This window comes from Solanum dulcamara, chromosome 7 (assembly GCF_947179165.1).
Source record: "Solanum dulcamara chromosome 7, daSolDulc1.2, whole genome shotgun sequence".
NCBI classification, from domain to species: Eukaryota; Viridiplantae; Streptophyta; class Magnoliopsida; order Solanales; family Solanaceae; genus Solanum; species Solanum dulcamara.
The window spans coordinates 25,269,482-25,286,737 of record NC_077243.1 but is presented as its reverse complement, the minus strand read 5'-3'; the positions used below and the strand labels follow the sequence as shown (position 1 = coordinate 25,286,737).

The window sequence follows — 17,256 nt, the reverse complement described above, 5'->3', positions numbered from 1 at the left end:
TATTAAAAAAGATAAATAAAAAATAATTAAAAAAATCGGATTAATGTAATATATATATATATATATATATATATATATATATTATATTCATTTTTTTTTTAAAATTATTTGGATGAAAAGAAAACAATTATATATTTTATTATTATTTAATGTTTATTATTATTATAATATAAATATTTTTAATTTCTTTATTTATTATTATTATTATTTATTTATTGATTTATTTATTTTTTTTATTTTTTGACGAGGAGATGTCATATATATTATTTGCGTGTTGTAGTATTAATGGAAGAATAAAAAATTGTTAATTCAATATTAATTATTTGTTATTTAGGAGAAGTAATGAAAACGTAAAATTAATTAGTGAAATTGGTTATCAAATTAGACGAATTAATTTACGATCTTCTTAATTTTAACAAAAGTAAAATGATTAACCTCATTGTAACTAATTATTAATTTACGAAATAATTAATTATGGTAAATAATAATTTTCTTTTTTTATAAGTCAAATTTAAATATTACTAAGAGATAATGACTAAATAATAATTATTAAAAATACACTTGAAAATATGCATGGTTTTATAAAAGCCAATTATTTTAATTTAATTAAAATTGAAGAAGTCTAAAATTAAAATAAGATAAGTATGCATTAATTAATTAACAAACCTCTCATTTTTGACAAAGTAAATAATTAACTTCGGTTTAAATAAATTAACTTGAAATATGGGTCTATTAATTAAATCAAACTAATTAACAGAGCTATTTATTTTAAAAATAAAAATCTTTCGAGATAATTTTTTTTTGAATAAATAATAAAATATATTATATTCAAGAATTATTTTTTATAAATATATATATAGCCATATATATAGAGAGAGAAATTAATTTAAAACGATGATACCATATATGTATATTTCGTTTTATTATTATTATTATTTAATTTTATATATATATTTTATTATTATTGTATTATTATTATTATTTTTTTTTTGTAAAAATTATGTTGTTGAGGGTAAAAATTGGGTGTCAACAGCTGTCCCTCTTTGATCGAAGACGATGAAAGAGTTTTTGGGCAAAGAAGTTGACATAATAGCCAATTTTGTCCCGACCATCAATGTTGTGGAAAAAAAAAAAAAAATTGTGGATGAATTTTCCTTTTGAGTTACCAACAAGTCTCGAATCTTTTGGGATTCAAGCCGAGTGCAACTTTGAAGTTATGCCAGAATAAGGTGGAGCGAATTGTAAGCACCATCATTTATAAAATCGTGTCAGTATTAGTGAATGAGAAAATATTGACAGAGGTGGCCGCAGAGAAGAATAAGATTTGAACAAGTGAAGAGTTATTTAAAAATGAAGTGAAGCAAAAGGGAGCGTATTGACAATATAAATAGATAAAAGTGGAATTAAAAACCTGGACTCGACAAGGGGCGAGAATATTGAGAAGAACGAAGTAAAGTCTAACCCCAAAGAAATCGTCCCAATAACGAATAATGGCGAGACTGGATTTTAAAACCTGAATTATGGAAGTAGGTTGAGTAGCGTTCGAGAGTAGATTCATGACCATTGTTTGTGAGTTTGACTTTCCAACAAACATCCCCGTTCACTGCTTAGAAACAATTCCACGTTATGCTGCGATTTCTGCAAAACTTAAACTTGATAAGACAATTAGTAAATATTAAATATAAAGCAATGTGCAATAAGCTTATGAGAATGACACCTCTAGGGTGCGAGTATATATAATGCGGTCTTGCGAACCGTAATGATTAAATAAAGCTTATGAAAATAGGGTTAGCCGATGATTCATGAGAATGATGCCTTTCAGCAATGATTAATGAAATGAGGCTTTAACCCAAATAATTTATGAAGATTGCAACTTCTCAAGTCAATGATTAATGAAAATGACGTCTTTGCAAATATTGCAACTTTGCAAGCGTTTTATACAATTATATTTAAAGCATTTGTGCAAAGCAGTAGAAAGCAATTGAAAGCCATGTGGAGCGCAATAAAATATTTGAATATATCGAAAGCATTTGTGCAGTGCATTTGAATGAATTGTAAGCATTTGTGCAGTGCATTTGAATATACTGGAAAGCATTAGTGCAGTGCATTTGATAATGTTTGAAAGCATTTGTGCAGTGCATTTGATAATATTTGAAAGCATTTGTGCAGTGCATTTGATAATATTTGAAAGCATTTGTGCAGTGCATTTGATAATATCTAAAGCATTTGTGCAGTGCATTTGATAATATCTGAAAGCATTTGTGCAGTGCATTTGACAATATTTGAAAGTATTTGTGCAGTGCATTTGATAATAATTGAAAGTATTTGTGTAGTGCATTTGATAATAATTGAAAGCATTTGTGCAGTGTATTTGATAATAATTAAAAGCATTTATGCAGTGCATTTGAAAAGATTTCAAGACATCTGTGCGATGTGTTCGAAGATATCTGAAAGCATTTGTATGGCGTGTTGCACTTAAAATTATTTGAAAGTATTCGTGGAGTGCATTTGAGAATATTTATGCGGGACATTTAATATCATAGGTAGTACAACTGAAAATATTTGTGAAATCAAGATATTTGGAATTTTCGAGAAGCTTGATTTAAAACATAAATTTGTAAGTAATTCAAACCATTCAACATATGATCCTTCCGAGGCTGTAAATATGTTGACCTCTTTATTGGCCGATAATTCTGGCAAGCCTGCATTCAAAGAAAAATTATGAGTTTTGGGGGGAGGTTGATTCGCATTGACTTTGAAGCCTTGGTTCTTCATACTCCTTCTTTCTTCAACTTAGTTTGGACTTTCAATCCCCGTCTATTCTAAATCTTGGCTAATAAATAACAGGAAAATATTTGGTGTAAAGGTCCATATATAAGATAAATTATATATATATATAATAGTAAAGAATTTCTGCAAAATTTTAGATTGCGACATGTCGTGAAACGAAGCAAACGTCCTTTTCTTTCTTCAACCTGATTATTCTATTTCCCACATACTCTTCAATTTTCTTGACGTCTTCTTCTAATGTTGCCCGCAAAACTGTCCCAGTTTTGGTAAAGGGAGATAATGATATTTCATCATGATAACGAAAAGACCGAACCATACGTAATTCGTGAATACATTCCTTGATAATTGAAACAAAGGGGCCGAGTCCTTTACTGGTTGCCTAGGTATCCAACATGAACTAGACTATGCGTAATTATCATATACGAAATAATAATAAGAAGGAGGGAAATGAAAATTTTCTCATAATGTGACCGAAGCCGATACAGGCCTCCTACGTATCCCGCCAAGGGAATCAGGGCGGAACGTAGTTCTTCAATATTACATGAAAACAATATAAAGGCTCCTAGACATAGTATTTCTTAATCGCATCTGAATTGATGGCTTTCGGCCATATCTTTCCGTCCATTTCTGCTAGAATCACCGCTCCTCCAGTCAACACTCTGTGAACCACATAAGGCCCATGCCAATTAGGCGCAAACTTCCCCTTAGCTTCTTCTTGGTGCGGGAATATCCGTTTTAACACCAATTGTCCCGGCTTGAACTGTCTGAGTCTTACCTTTTTATTGAAAGCTTTGGCCATCCTATGTTGATAAAGTTGTCCGTGACAAACTGCATTCATTCTCTTTTCATCAATGAGCATCAATTGTTCATATCGGCTTTGTATCCATTTGGCATCACTCAATTCAGCTTCTTGGATTATCCTCAGGGATGGTATCTCAACTTCCATTGGTAATACTGCTTCTGTTCCATAAACCAAAAGATAAGGTGTTGCCCCAGTCGAAGTCCTAATCGTGGTGCGATAGCCAAGGAGGGCAAACAGTAAATTTTCATGCCAATGCTTATAATTATCAATCATCTTTCGCAATATTCTTTTGATATTCTTGTTGGCAGCCTCAACTGCTCCATTCATCTGTGGTCGATAAGGAGTAGAATTGCGGTGAATGATTTTGAACTTATCACATATCTCATGCATCAAACCGCTATTGAGGTTAGCTCCATTATCTGTTATAATCGAATGGGGGATGCCAAATCTACAAACTATGTTATTGCGAACGAAATCTGTCACCACCTTTTTTGTCACAGACTTATGTGAGGATGCTTCTACCCATTTTGTGAAGTAATCGATAGCTACCAAAATGAACCTGTGTCCATTTGATGCGGCTGGCTCAATAGGACCGATGACATCCATGCCCCAGGCTACGAACGGCCAAGGAGAACTCGTCACATTGAGTTCATTCGGTGGAACTCGAATCAAATCACCATGAATCTGACATTGATGACATTTCCTCACAAAGCGAATGCAGTCTGTTTCCATAGTCATCCAGAAATATCCGGCCCGCACAATCTTCTTTGCCAAAGTAAAACCATTCATGTGTGGCCCGCAAGTACCCCCATGTATTTCTTCAATCAACTTGCTCGCCTCTTGGGAGTCAACACACCTTAATAAACCTAAATCTGGAGTCCTCCTATAAAGGATTTTTCCACTTAAGAAAAAGTGATTTGCAAGCCTCCGCAGTGTTCTCTTTTGAATATTGCTTATGCCTTCTGGATAATCTCCTTCTTTGAGATACCTCACAATATCATAGTACCATGGTTCTCCATCCATTTCTTCATCCACCTGGAAACAATAGGCCGGTTGATCCTGCACATTGATTTTGATTGGATCTATGTAATTCTTGTCTGGATGTTGAATCATAGAAGACATGGTTGCCAAGGCATCTGCGAATTCATTTTGAGCTCTAGGAATATGCCTGAACTCTATCTTGATAAATTTCTTGCATATCTCCTTCACACATTGCAAATAGGGGAGTATCTTCACATTCTTGGTGCTCCATTCGCCTTGTACCTGGTGAATCAATAAGTCTGAGTCACCTATAACCAACAATTCTTGTATATTCATATCAACAGCCATTCTAAGTCCAAGAATACAAGCTTCATACTCCGCCATATTGTTAGTGCATAGAAACTTGAATTTCGCTGAGACTGGATAATGTTGACCTGATTCTGAGACAAGCACTGCCCCAGCACCGACTCCTTTAGAATTTGCAGCACCATCAAAGAACATTCTCCACCCATGATATTCTTCTAAAATATCCTCTCCAATAAATAACACCTCTTCATCAGGGAAATAAGTTTTAAGAGGTTCGTACTCTTCATCCACAGGGTTTTCAGCAAGATGATCAGCAAGCGCCTGTCCCTTGATGGCCTTCTGAGTGACATAAATAATATCGAATTCACTTAGTAAAATTTGCCATTTTGCCAACTTCCCTGTTGGCATAGGCTTCTGAAATATGTATTTGAGTGGATCCATCCTTGAGATGAGAAAAGTGGTATACGCGCATAAGTAATGTCTTAACTTTTGTGCAACCCAAGTCAAGGCACAACAAGTGCGTTCCAATAAAGTATACCGGGTTTCATAAGGCGTGAATTTCTTGCTCAAGTAGTATATAGCCTGTTCTTTCCTCCCAGTTTCATCATGTTGTCCTAACACACATCCAAATGCATTGTCCGATACTGACATATATAGTAGCAATGGTCTCCCCGGTTTTGGAGGCACCAAGACGGGCGGACTAGACAAGTATTCCTTGATTCTGTCAAAAGCTTGTTGACAATCTTCAGTCCATTTAATGGCAGCATCTTTCCTCAACAACTTGAAGATTGGCTCACAAATTATAGTCGACTGTGCAATGAATCGACTAATGTAATTTAGTCGACCAAGAAAACTCATTACATCCTTTCGACTCTTTGGGGGGGGCAAGTCTTGAATAGCCTTTATTTTTGAAGGATCCAATTCTATGCCCTTCCTACTAACAATGAAACCCAACAACTTTCCAGCAGGGACACCAAATGCACACTTTGCAGGATTTAATTTCAGATTATACCGCCTCAACCTATCAAAGAACTTCTTCAAATCTGTGAGGTGATTGGAGCTCTTTTGTGACTTGATAATGACATCATCTACATAGACTTCAATCTCCTTATGGATCATGTCATGAAAAATGGTAGTCATAGCTCTCATGTATGTTGCTCCTGCATTTTTGAGTCCGAAAGGCATTACTCGATAACAATACACTCCCCAAGGTGTGATGAATGCCGTTTTATCAGCGTCTTCTTCATCCATTAGAATCTGATGGTAGCCTGCAAAGCAATCAACAAATGACTGCAACTCATGCTTTGCACAATTATCAATAAGTATGTGAATGTTTGGAAGTGGAAAATCATCTTTCGGACTGGCCTTGTTGAGGTCTCGATAGTCTACACATACTCTGATTTTTCCATCTTTCTTTGGCACTGGCACTATATTAGCTAACCATGTAGGATACTTTGTGACTCGGATGACGTTGGCATCGATTTGCTTAGAAACTTCTTCCTTAACTTTTAAACTCAGATCAGGCTTGATCTTCCTTGGCTTTTGCTTGACTGGGGGACAAGATGGATCAGTTGGCAACTTATGTGAAACAATGTTTGTGCTTAGACCCGGCATATCATCATAAGACCATGCAAATACATCCATATATTGTCCCAAAAGATCAATAAGTTCCTTTCTTTGAGACGGAGTCAAATGGATGCTAATTCTTGTTTCTTTCATTAGTTCTGAATCTCCCAAATTTACCGTCTCAGTTTCATCCAAATTTGGCTTTATTTTATTCTCAAAATGTTCAAAATCTTCAGTCAACTCTTCAGGTTGCACCTCTTCTTCATATTCCGCAAAAGATTGCTCAGTATTTGAGATTTGTTTGCTCATTTCATTACATGTCACATTCTCGGTATTGGCAGATTCATTAATTTGCTCGCTGAAAGGGAGTAAAAAATAAATTTATAATTAAGTACAAAATTTTGAATTTTAAAGCAGAAAATATGGCTTAGATGTGGCATTTAAGATTTCAAAAGTGGAGGCAAAACATTTAAAGATTCTTAAACATGATTCAGGCCTCAATTTTGAATCATGTTATTTCATTAATTCTAGTACAAACATCTACCAAGATTTTCGAGGAAACGGGGATGGGTTATAAGTCCAATTGTTCAAAGCATCTCCAGGCTCCACATCCCATATGGTCGGAATCTCGGTACAATCCTCCAAGATCATGTTGCATTCCGCTTCTTCTATAAATAAGTTTTTGAGTCCTTCCACGAGGGTGTTTTCAGCGTCTTCCTCTGATTCCTTTATAATATATGCCTTGGAAAATGACTGATTCAAGTGCGGAATGGGATGGGGCAATGAAATGTCACTTTTCCTTTTGAGATCGGCCAATGAGACTTCTTCAGGAGTAGGCTTGTATCCCAAACCAAAGGTGTATTTCTGGCCCGACAATTGAATTGGTTCCACTATTCCACCTAAGTTCACTCCAAGTCCTCGACCAGGCATGAAACCATTCTTCAACATTTCCCAAGCCACCATCACAAGCACACGTGGTAACTTTACCCTTTCGGTTTGATGAACACACATAATCTCTTTAGTATGGAACACAGACCCATCCAGTTCTTCCATACTTTCAACAACAGGGATTGAATTCTCAGGATACATAGAATTACTACCTTCTCCATGAACAATAATCTCGTGGTGGTTCCAAACAAATTTCAAATTTTGGTGCAGGGTAGAAGGGACCGCACCAGCCATATGGATCCAAGGCCTCCCAAGCAATAAATTGTAACTAGCAGGTATGTCCAATACTTGGAATTCTACCACGAACTCCTCGGGTCCAATTTGCAGTGGCAAATCAATTTCGCCAATGACTCCCCTTTGTGTTCCATCAAAACCTCTAACCCTCACATGGCTTTCACGAATTTTCCCGATATTAATTCCCAAAGCTCGAAGGGTATTGAAAGGACATATGTTAACAGCTGAACCATTATCAATCAGAACTCTAGAAACAAACTTGTCCCTACACCTGACAGTGATGTTCAATGCTTTGTTATGTCCCAAACCTTCAGATGGTAATTCCTCTTCGTGAAAACAGACTTTGTTTGCTTCCAAAACCTGCCCTACCATGGCTGAAAGATTCTCACTTGTGATATTGGCCGGAACATAAGCTTCACTTAGAACTTTCACCAAAGCGCTCCTGTGAGTTTCAGAACTCATCAATAATGACATCAAGGAAATTTGGGCGGGAGTCTTCTTCAACTGTTCAACAACAGAATATTCTTTTGTTGGCATTTTCCTCCAAAAATCCTCTATTTCAGCTTCTGTCACAACTTTCTTTTGGTTAACTTCCTTATTCGGTACGATTCGTGCAACACCTTCAGGGGCATAACATTGCCCCGATCTTGTCATTCCGGCAGCAGCAACTTCTACAACTACCTTTCCTTTCCCTTTGTCCTTTGTGTCAGTTGAGTAACTCCAGGGAACTGCTTTAGTATCAAAATGAGTTGATTGAGCAACCAAAACCGTAATCTTAGGTTTAGGAACCAAAACTTCCACTTCAAATGGCGCTCGCGCCTGGATTGTGATAATGGGAGCAATAAAGGCAGATGCCATAACATTCTTCTCTTCTTTGATTGGCAAAATAGTCCCTTCCAAATTGCATTCTTCATCAATGGTGATCATGTTCACATTCTCATGATTTGGAAAAGGATTGTTATTTACATTGGGGGCAGCACCTCTGAGTTGAATAACTCCTTCTTTGATTAATGCCTCAATCTTGTCCTTGAGAGTAAGACAGTTCTCGGTGTCATGTCCAGCAGCTCCAGAGTGATAGACGCAATGCTTAGTGTCATCATACCATCCGGGAAGGGGGTTGGGAATTCGTGCTTGGATTGGTTGGAGTATCCCTGCGGTTCTCAACCTTTCATATAGTTGGGATAAAGGTTCGGCTAAAGGTGTATAGGTTTTGGGTGGTCTTCTTTCAAAGTTTGGGCGGGGCCTTGGTGGATTTGATGGGCGAATTTGTGTTTGATAATGGGATTGAGGTGGGTATGTAGGTCGGTATTGTGAGGTATTTGGATAAGTGGGCGCTCTGGATGGATAATATATTGGCTGAGTAGTGTAAACTGGATAAGGGGCGACAGAAGGCTGGTAATATGGTTGAGGGACTTGGGTATACTGATTATGGTATGAAGGTTGGGGTAAAGGGTTTTGGTATGTTAACATTTGGTTTGGCCTACGTTCCTGGATGGTCATGACAGCGGACACTCCGTCCTTCTTCTTCTTAAAGGCTCCTCCAATTGAATCTGACTGAATTGCTTTACTTGTTGCTTGTAAGGCTGCCAAATTAGTGATTCTCCCAGTTTTAATACCTTCTTCAATGAATTCTCCCATCCTTACAACTTCAAAGAACTTTTGTCCTACCACGCTTATCATCTTTTCATAATACGTTGCATCTTTTTGAGATTGTATAAAAAGGGAGGTCATCTCACTTTCTGTCATCGGAGGTTGAACCTTTGCAGCATCTGCTCTCCATCTCATGGCATATTCTCTAAAAGACTCCGTCGACTTTTTTTCTAATTTTATCAAATAGAATCTATCTGGTATGGCCTCAGTGTTGAACTTGAACCTATCCATGAAATCCTGTGCCATGATACTCCAACTATGCCATTTCTTCGGATCTTGACTTGTATACCAATCCAGTGCTTCTCCTGTCAAACTCCTTATGAATAATTTCATTCTAATGGCCTCATTTTTCCCCACTCCAACTAGCTTGTCACAATACGATCTTAAATGAGCTCGTGGATTTCCTTTCCCATCAAACACATCAAATTTTGGTACTTTATATCCTACAGGCAACTCGACATCAGGATGAACACATAAATCCTCATACTCAAACCCTTCGCACTCCTTGTGAAGTTGGATACTTTTGAACGCTTCTTTCAAATTATGAATCTCCCTAGCTACACTTTCATCTGCTTTTGATCTGGCCTTTCTCTCCATCTCCTCATATGGATCGACTTCTGGCATGGTTGGTATTGGAGTAACGAAAGGTTGAGCTTCTGTTACGTATACTTGTGGCACATATTGCATGTTAGGAGTTGTAGTATGTGTCACAGGTATATGTTGGATTGTTTGGTATTTTTGGATGAGCGGGTTGGCTTGGGTGAGTGGGGATTTTTGGGTAAGTGGGTTAGTTTCAGTGAGTGGAGCTTGGGTAAGTGTAGTTTGGATGACTGGAGTTTGGGAAACATAAGGGGTAGTGAAAGGTAGTGGATTGGTTTGTTGTGAGTTGATGTTTGCGAAATTGACTTGTGGTTGGTTGACGGGTTGTTTATGAGCAGTCATATTGGTTTTGAAAGGGGAAGGATTTGGAAGGAAGTCTTGAGGCGAGGGAGAGTCAACAGGTGGAATAGTTGCATCTGCCCTATGTTCGGGAAGTGGTGTATTTAGGCTAATGGACAAATTGGTAAGGTTTCGAAGTCGATCGATCTCTCTTTGCATATTGGCCATTTGTTGCATTAGGTTAGCAATATGTTCATTATAAGGAATAGGATCCCTTCCTTCTGAAGCCTCAGGTTCATCTCTTGGGATAGTGACAAGTCCTAAACCATCTTGATCGGATGCACTTGAACCAGTCATATCGGCGGGTGATCGGCCTTTTGATCTAGTGAAGTATGGATGATCCGCCAGTTCGCAGTCAACACGAATCAACCTTTGGGGAAATAAATTAGAAAGGAAAAAGAAACCTCTGTAAAACAAAAAGAAAAGAAATATATTAGTATAAATAGAATAATCAATTAGGTAAATAGCGTTGGCAAATAAGGGAACATGTACCACATAGCAAATAAATCACATAGAAGAGAAATTAATAGTACAAATGCGACCTAATATGCACGGGACCTCTTTTATGCCAAAGGTGGGCCTAAATGCCAAATAACGAGATTTATGATAGGTTGATCCAAGCCATTAACTTGAGATAATTTGAGTTTGGAAGACAAAAAAATAAAAATCCAATTTTCATTAAACAACAATAAAAGGGTACAATAATCAACAAAATACATGGAAAGATGAAAAAATGGAAACAAAGACTTAGCCTAATTCTTGCTCTTAATCAAAATGGTGAAGTGGACGAAGATGATGCTCCAACACTGTTAGATCCTGTTCTCGTATTATCCAGAATCTGTATTATATTCACCATTTGAGCCCACATTTCTGGTGTAACTATTTTGGTTCCAAGATGACAGTGTCGTATCCAAATCGTCGTCCTAATATCCTCAAAGCCCTGTTCACCTTCCGGGCTTATGCTATTGCGATCTTCTCGAAGCCATGCCTGATATTCTGGAGTTCTTCTTGCTGGTCCATCTCCTATCTCTAGCGTGATGATATTATCCCATTCATGAAGAATCTTATCAACTTTAGGGACTTTAAAGTCTGATTCGAAGGAAATTTCAGAAGATTTCATATTTGCTTGTAGAGGAATCATTTGTGTTTGACCGAACTGTTGAAGCACACATATTGGGGCGTATGGTTGGAGACCTTCCAATCCAATGAGCTCGATGTAGTAAAATCCTCTACACCTTATGAATGCAGTAGGACATGAGAGTAGTGGGTATTTCCATTGAATTTGGTCACTAGTGCGAGAAATCAAGAATTCGTACCAATCATTAGTACCAACTGGAGACACAAACCTTTTCATCCTATCATAAAAACTGTTAATATGACTTGTATTACTAAAACATATGTCTACCATGTCATCACGTTGGTAAAAATGTTCCATCGCCCACATTTGCAAAAGAAGATTGCAACCTTCAAAGAAACTTGTTTCTCCTCTTTTACACTTTCCAAGGGCTCGAAGTATTTCAGCCAAAATCATAGGAACCAAAGTGATTTCTTTTCCGTCGACTCCTTTGAAAAGTGCTTTAGCCACATAACATATACAAGTGCTAATCTTCCCATGTTCTTGTGGAAATACCAAGGTTCCTAGTAAAGCCACAGCAAATGCAATAGGACGGTTAGCTTGCCAATGGGTAGAGGTGCAAGAGAATTCTTTTCTGAATAACTTGTAACTGTCTGAACATCCATACCGCCCATATAAGTAATCCAAGGAAACCCAATTGTGTTTGAAACACCCTAGTTTCCTAGTGTTTTTCAATCCTAAGTATCGAAGAAATTTCTTCCCTGATTGACCGTGTGGGATAATTTGACTTCTCCCTCGATACTTCAAACTAGTGAAATAGTAGATTTCCTCCAATGTGGGTGTTAACTCAAAGTCTTTGAATGCGAACACAACACGATCTGGATCCCAAAATGGAAGTAATGCGCTAACCACATGATTATCCGGGGAGACCTTGAATAGCATAGGGAGGAAGCCCAATTTTTTTGTAATTGCTGATTTCTCGATGGGGCTAAAATTTTCCCACCATTTCTTCAATTTGTACGGGACACCCTCGACCATCCTAATTTTGGGTATTTGGGGAGTTGAATCCATCCTACAATACAAATTAATAAAATAAGGACACATTTTCCAAACTCATTATGTCAAAATTGGCTTGGATCAGTCTATCATTATCACGTTCCATAAAATATGCTTATTGGTCGTTGGGTCATGAAACCCGTCGATGTATGTGTGGTTTCTTAAATGTGGAATTGACACCTTGGGTCAATCCACCTAAGGCGTATGCATGCATGACTTAGTTCGAAGGGAAGCACAGCTCTATCTTATGTTTTTTCTAAGATTTGGCTTACTAGACAAAAGGTTCCCGAGTGGACAACTCGAGTGAGAAGGCTACGCGGCTACACGGAAAAAGATCCGGACACCCCGCGCATACGCCAACTCTCCTAAATTTTGGGATTTTTGAAAAAAACTTTGTGGGTGCGCAAAACACACCTCACGTGTACGTGTGATAGTGTCAATTTTCCAGAATTGGAGGAAGTATGAACGGAATGACAGTTTATATAAAGCAGTAACAAATATTCAAATATATAAAGCAACAAAATAATTGCAAACATACATTAATATCAAGCAATAGCAAATAAATAATCATAAATCATCAAACAATTAAAAAAAAGAAAAACTAAAAATATAAAGAAATTCAAATTATTAACCTAAGTCTGTTATGGTTTAGAACCTTTATGTCACTATCCCCAGCGGAGTCGCCAAGCTGTTATACCCCATTTTAACTCGAGGTCAAACGGTGTACAACATATTGATGATTCCTAAATTATTTAATTTTAAGGAGTCGCCACCTAATTATTTTTAAGGTAAATTAGGATACCTAAATAATTAACTTATTCAATGCTAAAAATGATCTCCGATTAGTGGTCTACTTAGCTTATGAGATTCTAGATAAAGGTTCTAGTTATCCTAAAGGGAAGGGGTTAGGCATCCTTCAAGATTCGTTAAAAACGATTACCGGCCAAACTTAGGTTTAGATTAAAACTATAAAAAGTTATTCAAAAGTTTTGGAAATGAAGCTTAGTAATTACATGGAAAAAGATTTTTGAACTTGAAATTATTAGGCAAATATTGCTTATGGCATAAAATAAGTGCGTGTTTAAATGCGGTATTTTTTACTAATAATTTAGCCTTAAATAAAAATATAGGTTTCTTTTATTATGATGACTCATTTTAATTAAAAGTTCACAAATCTAAGTATCTATACAATGTTAGCTATTGCGTTAGTGAGAACATATTCACATTATAAAAGCAAATTTAACATGTAATGATAATAATAATAATACTAATAATAGTAGTAATAGTAATAATAGTAATACTAATAATAGTAATAATAATACTAATGATAGTAATAATAATAACAACAATCATAATAAGAATGATGCAACAATAACAATAACAATAATAATAGCCATAATAATAATAACAATAATAATAATAATAATAAAGTATAATAATAATAATAACAATAGTAAAAAAAAAATATAATAATAATAATACGATAAATAATAATAATAATATGATAAATAATAAATATAATATGATAAATAATAATAATAATAATAATAACAGTAAATAACAACAACAATAATAATAAATACGATAATGATGATAATAATAATAACGATAATAATAATAGTAATAATAAAAATAATAATAATGATTATAACAATAATACCATAATAATAATAACAATAATAATAATAGCCATAAAAATAACAATGATAATAATAATAATAATAAAATATAATAATAACAATACTAACAGAAATAAAATATACTATTAATATTAATAATAAAAATAGTAAAATAAAATATATATACTACTACTACTAATAATAATAATACTAATGATAATAAAATATACTAATAATAATGATGATAATAATAATAACGAAAATAATAATAATAATAATAATAATAATAATAATAATACTAACAGTAAAAAATAAAAATACAATTATAACTACTAATAATATTAATAACGAAAATAACAATACTAATAATAACACAATAATAATAATAATAATAGTAATATTAATAATAATAGCAGTAAACAAAATGTGCTAATAATAATGATAATAATAATTACGAAAATATTAATAATAGTAATAATAATAATAATAATGCTAACAGTAAATAAAATACTAATAATAATAATAATAATAATAATAAAACGATAAAAATAAGAATATATACTACTACTAATAATAATAATAATAATAACGAAAATAATAATAACAATAACAATAATAACAATGATAATAATAATAATAACAGAAAACTAAACATACTACTGCTTCTATTAATAATATTAATAATGAAAATAATAATATTAATATGAATAACGAAAATAATAATAATAATAATAATAATAATAGTAATACTAACAGAAAAATAAACATACTACTACTTCTATTAATAATATTGACAGCGAAAATAATAATAATAATAGTAATAACAGAAAATAAAATATACTACTAATAATAATAACAATAATAATTAAAATAACAATAATAACAACATCAAATAAAAAAGACACCGATAATAAGAATAATAATAACAATAATAATAAATGCTAAAAATATAAACAGCCCGAATTGACACTGAATATGGCAATCTTATTCGTTTGCTATTTTTTTAAAAGATCTAGGATATCGACTCCATGTGAGGGTAGGATGATTATATCGAGTCTCAGATCAAGACTCCATTTTTGCTCCAGGAGTGTTCATGCAAAACAAGAAAATAATGACGAAATTAGTAAAATAACATTTTTAGCACAATTTTATCACAATGATAATGAAAAATGGAAGAACATGAAGTAAATATTACCTGTTGCTGGGCAGTGAATGGAGATGACTTGGTCACAAACCTACCCTCGTTTTCAAGTAAAATTCGATATAGCAGAGAAGATTTCTAAAGTTCTTTGGTAGAGAAATTCAAAACTATAGCCTAAGGATTTTTTCGTTTTTGTCTGTCTTCCCTATTCTGTCTGTGTTCCTCCCCCTTTTTTTGAATGAGTACCCAGATATCTATATATGGAAAATAATAGAGAAGGGCCGATTATAAAAATAACATGGAATGGATAAATTAATAACATAATATGGAATGGGTAAATAATTAAAATAATATGGAATGGGTAAATAATTAAAATAATATGGAATGGGTAAATAATTAAAATAATGTAAAATACACGCATGTTATATATATATATTCAGAAAATGGAGAGGGGACGCATGCTCTTAATTAATATATATATGTAGGGACACACTTTTTTAGTTAGTGAATTTTGACAGGTGTTGTAATGTTTAATTAGTCAAAAGTACAATGCAGACAAACTTATTTTTTTTTTATAAAAGTATTTATTGAGATTGAGAGCACATCGTAAAAAGTGATTAATGAAATCTTTTTTGCTCCTTTATGTATTAAAAATAGGAAATATTTTTTCGCATAGAAGAAACAAACTTTAAATAAAATAAAAAATAAAATAAAAAAATCTGTTAAAGAATAGGTCTTTGCAACGTGTCATTGTATTTTTTTTTGGTATTGAAGCCTTGTTTTGTCTCATTATTATCCACTCTTCTTTTTGACTTTCATTTTTCACAATTTGGCTAATGCTATGAAAACATATTTCTATTTACTAACTGATTCAAACTATTGGTCAATGATTTAAATTTAATTTAGTGGGGAAAGCGTAGCATATATATATATATTCAGATGAATATAAATATATTATTAGGGGACAAAATAGTATAGGCGAGGCACGCGGGTTTTTATTTAATATATATATATATATATATATATATATATATATATATATATATATATATATATATATATATGGGGAAACGGGAGGGGACAAAGTATGGGTAGTAAATTAAATTTTTTTATTTCACGGAAGATTAACATTATTTAATTATTTATTTATTTATTATTATTTTAAAAGAGGGATAAAAGATGTGCAGAATATTATCATTTTATTTTTAATTATTTTATTTTCGGATGAATAAATAATATATATATATTTTATTATTATTTTTTAAAAATGGACAAAAAATGATGGGCGGGGCACGCGTGGATTAAAATAATGTTTTAATTTTTATTAAAAAAGATAAATAAAAAATAATTAAAAAAATCGGATTAATGTAATATATATATATATATATATATATATATATATATATATATATATATATTATATTCATTTTTTTTTTAAAATTATTTGGATGAAAAGAAAACAATTATATATTTTATTATTATTTAATGTTTATTATTATTATAATATAAATATTTTTAATTTCTTTATTTATTATTATTATTATTTATTTATTGATTTATTTATTTTTTTTATTTTTTGACGAGGAGATGTCATATATATTATTTGCGTGTTGTAGTATTAATGGAAGAATAAAAAATTGTTAATTCAATATTAATTATTTGTTATTTAGGAGAAGTAATGAAAACGTAAAATTAATTAGTGAAATTGGTTATCAAATTAGACGAATTAATTTACGATCTTCTTAATTTTAACAAAAGTAAAATGATAACCTCATTGTAACTAATTATTAATTTACGAAATAATTAATTATGGTAAATAATAATTTTCTTTTTTTATAAGTCAAATTTAAATATTACTAAGAGATAATGACTAAATAATAATTATTAAAAATACACTTGAAAATATGCATGGTTTTATAAAAGCCAATTATTTTAATTTAATTAAAATTGAAGAAGTCTAAAATTAAAATAAGATAAGTATGCATTAATTAATTAACAAACCTCTCATTTTTGACAAAGTAAATAATTAACTTCGGTTTAAATAAATTAACTTGAAATATGGGTCTATTAATTAAATCAAACTAATTAACAGAGCTATTTATTTTAAAAATAAAAATCTTTCGAGATAATTTTTTTTTGAATAAATAAT

The 17,256-nt window shown here is 32.9% G+C and overlaps 1 protein-coding gene across 1 annotated transcript; it reads right to left on the bottom strand.

Annotated features, from left to right (window-relative positions):
* Positions 1–3,352: 3,352 nt before the first annotated feature.
* Positions 3,353–10,513, bottom strand: LOC129894639 (uncharacterized). Its single transcript, XM_055970315.1, has 6 exons — positions 7,936–10,513; positions 6,990–7,743; positions 5,062–6,803; positions 4,291–4,986; positions 3,878–4,206; positions 3,353–3,769 (listed from the first exon to the last, which is right to left on the bottom strand). Exons 1-6 carry the CDS (start codon positions 10,511–10,513, stop codon positions 3,353–3,355), a joined length of 6,516 nt encoding a protein of 2,171 aa, XP_055826290.1.
* Positions 10,514–17,256: the final 6,743 nt, after the last annotated feature.

Excerpts from the sequence above, each read along its gene's own strand:
- LOC129894639 (XM_055970315.1), bottom strand. The coding sequence starts at position 10,513 with ATGACTGGTTCAAGTGCATCCGATCAAGATGGTTTAGGACTTGTCACT. Across the intron at positions 7,744-7,935 it reads AGAGGAATTACCATCTGAAG|TCATTGGCGAAATTGATTTG; the intron begins GTTTGGGACATA and ends CACAAAGGGGAG. Across the intron at positions 4,207-4,290 it reads CATTCGCTTTGTGAGGAAAT|CCTGGGGCATGGATGTCATC; the intron begins GTCATCAATGTC and ends GGCCGTTCGTAG.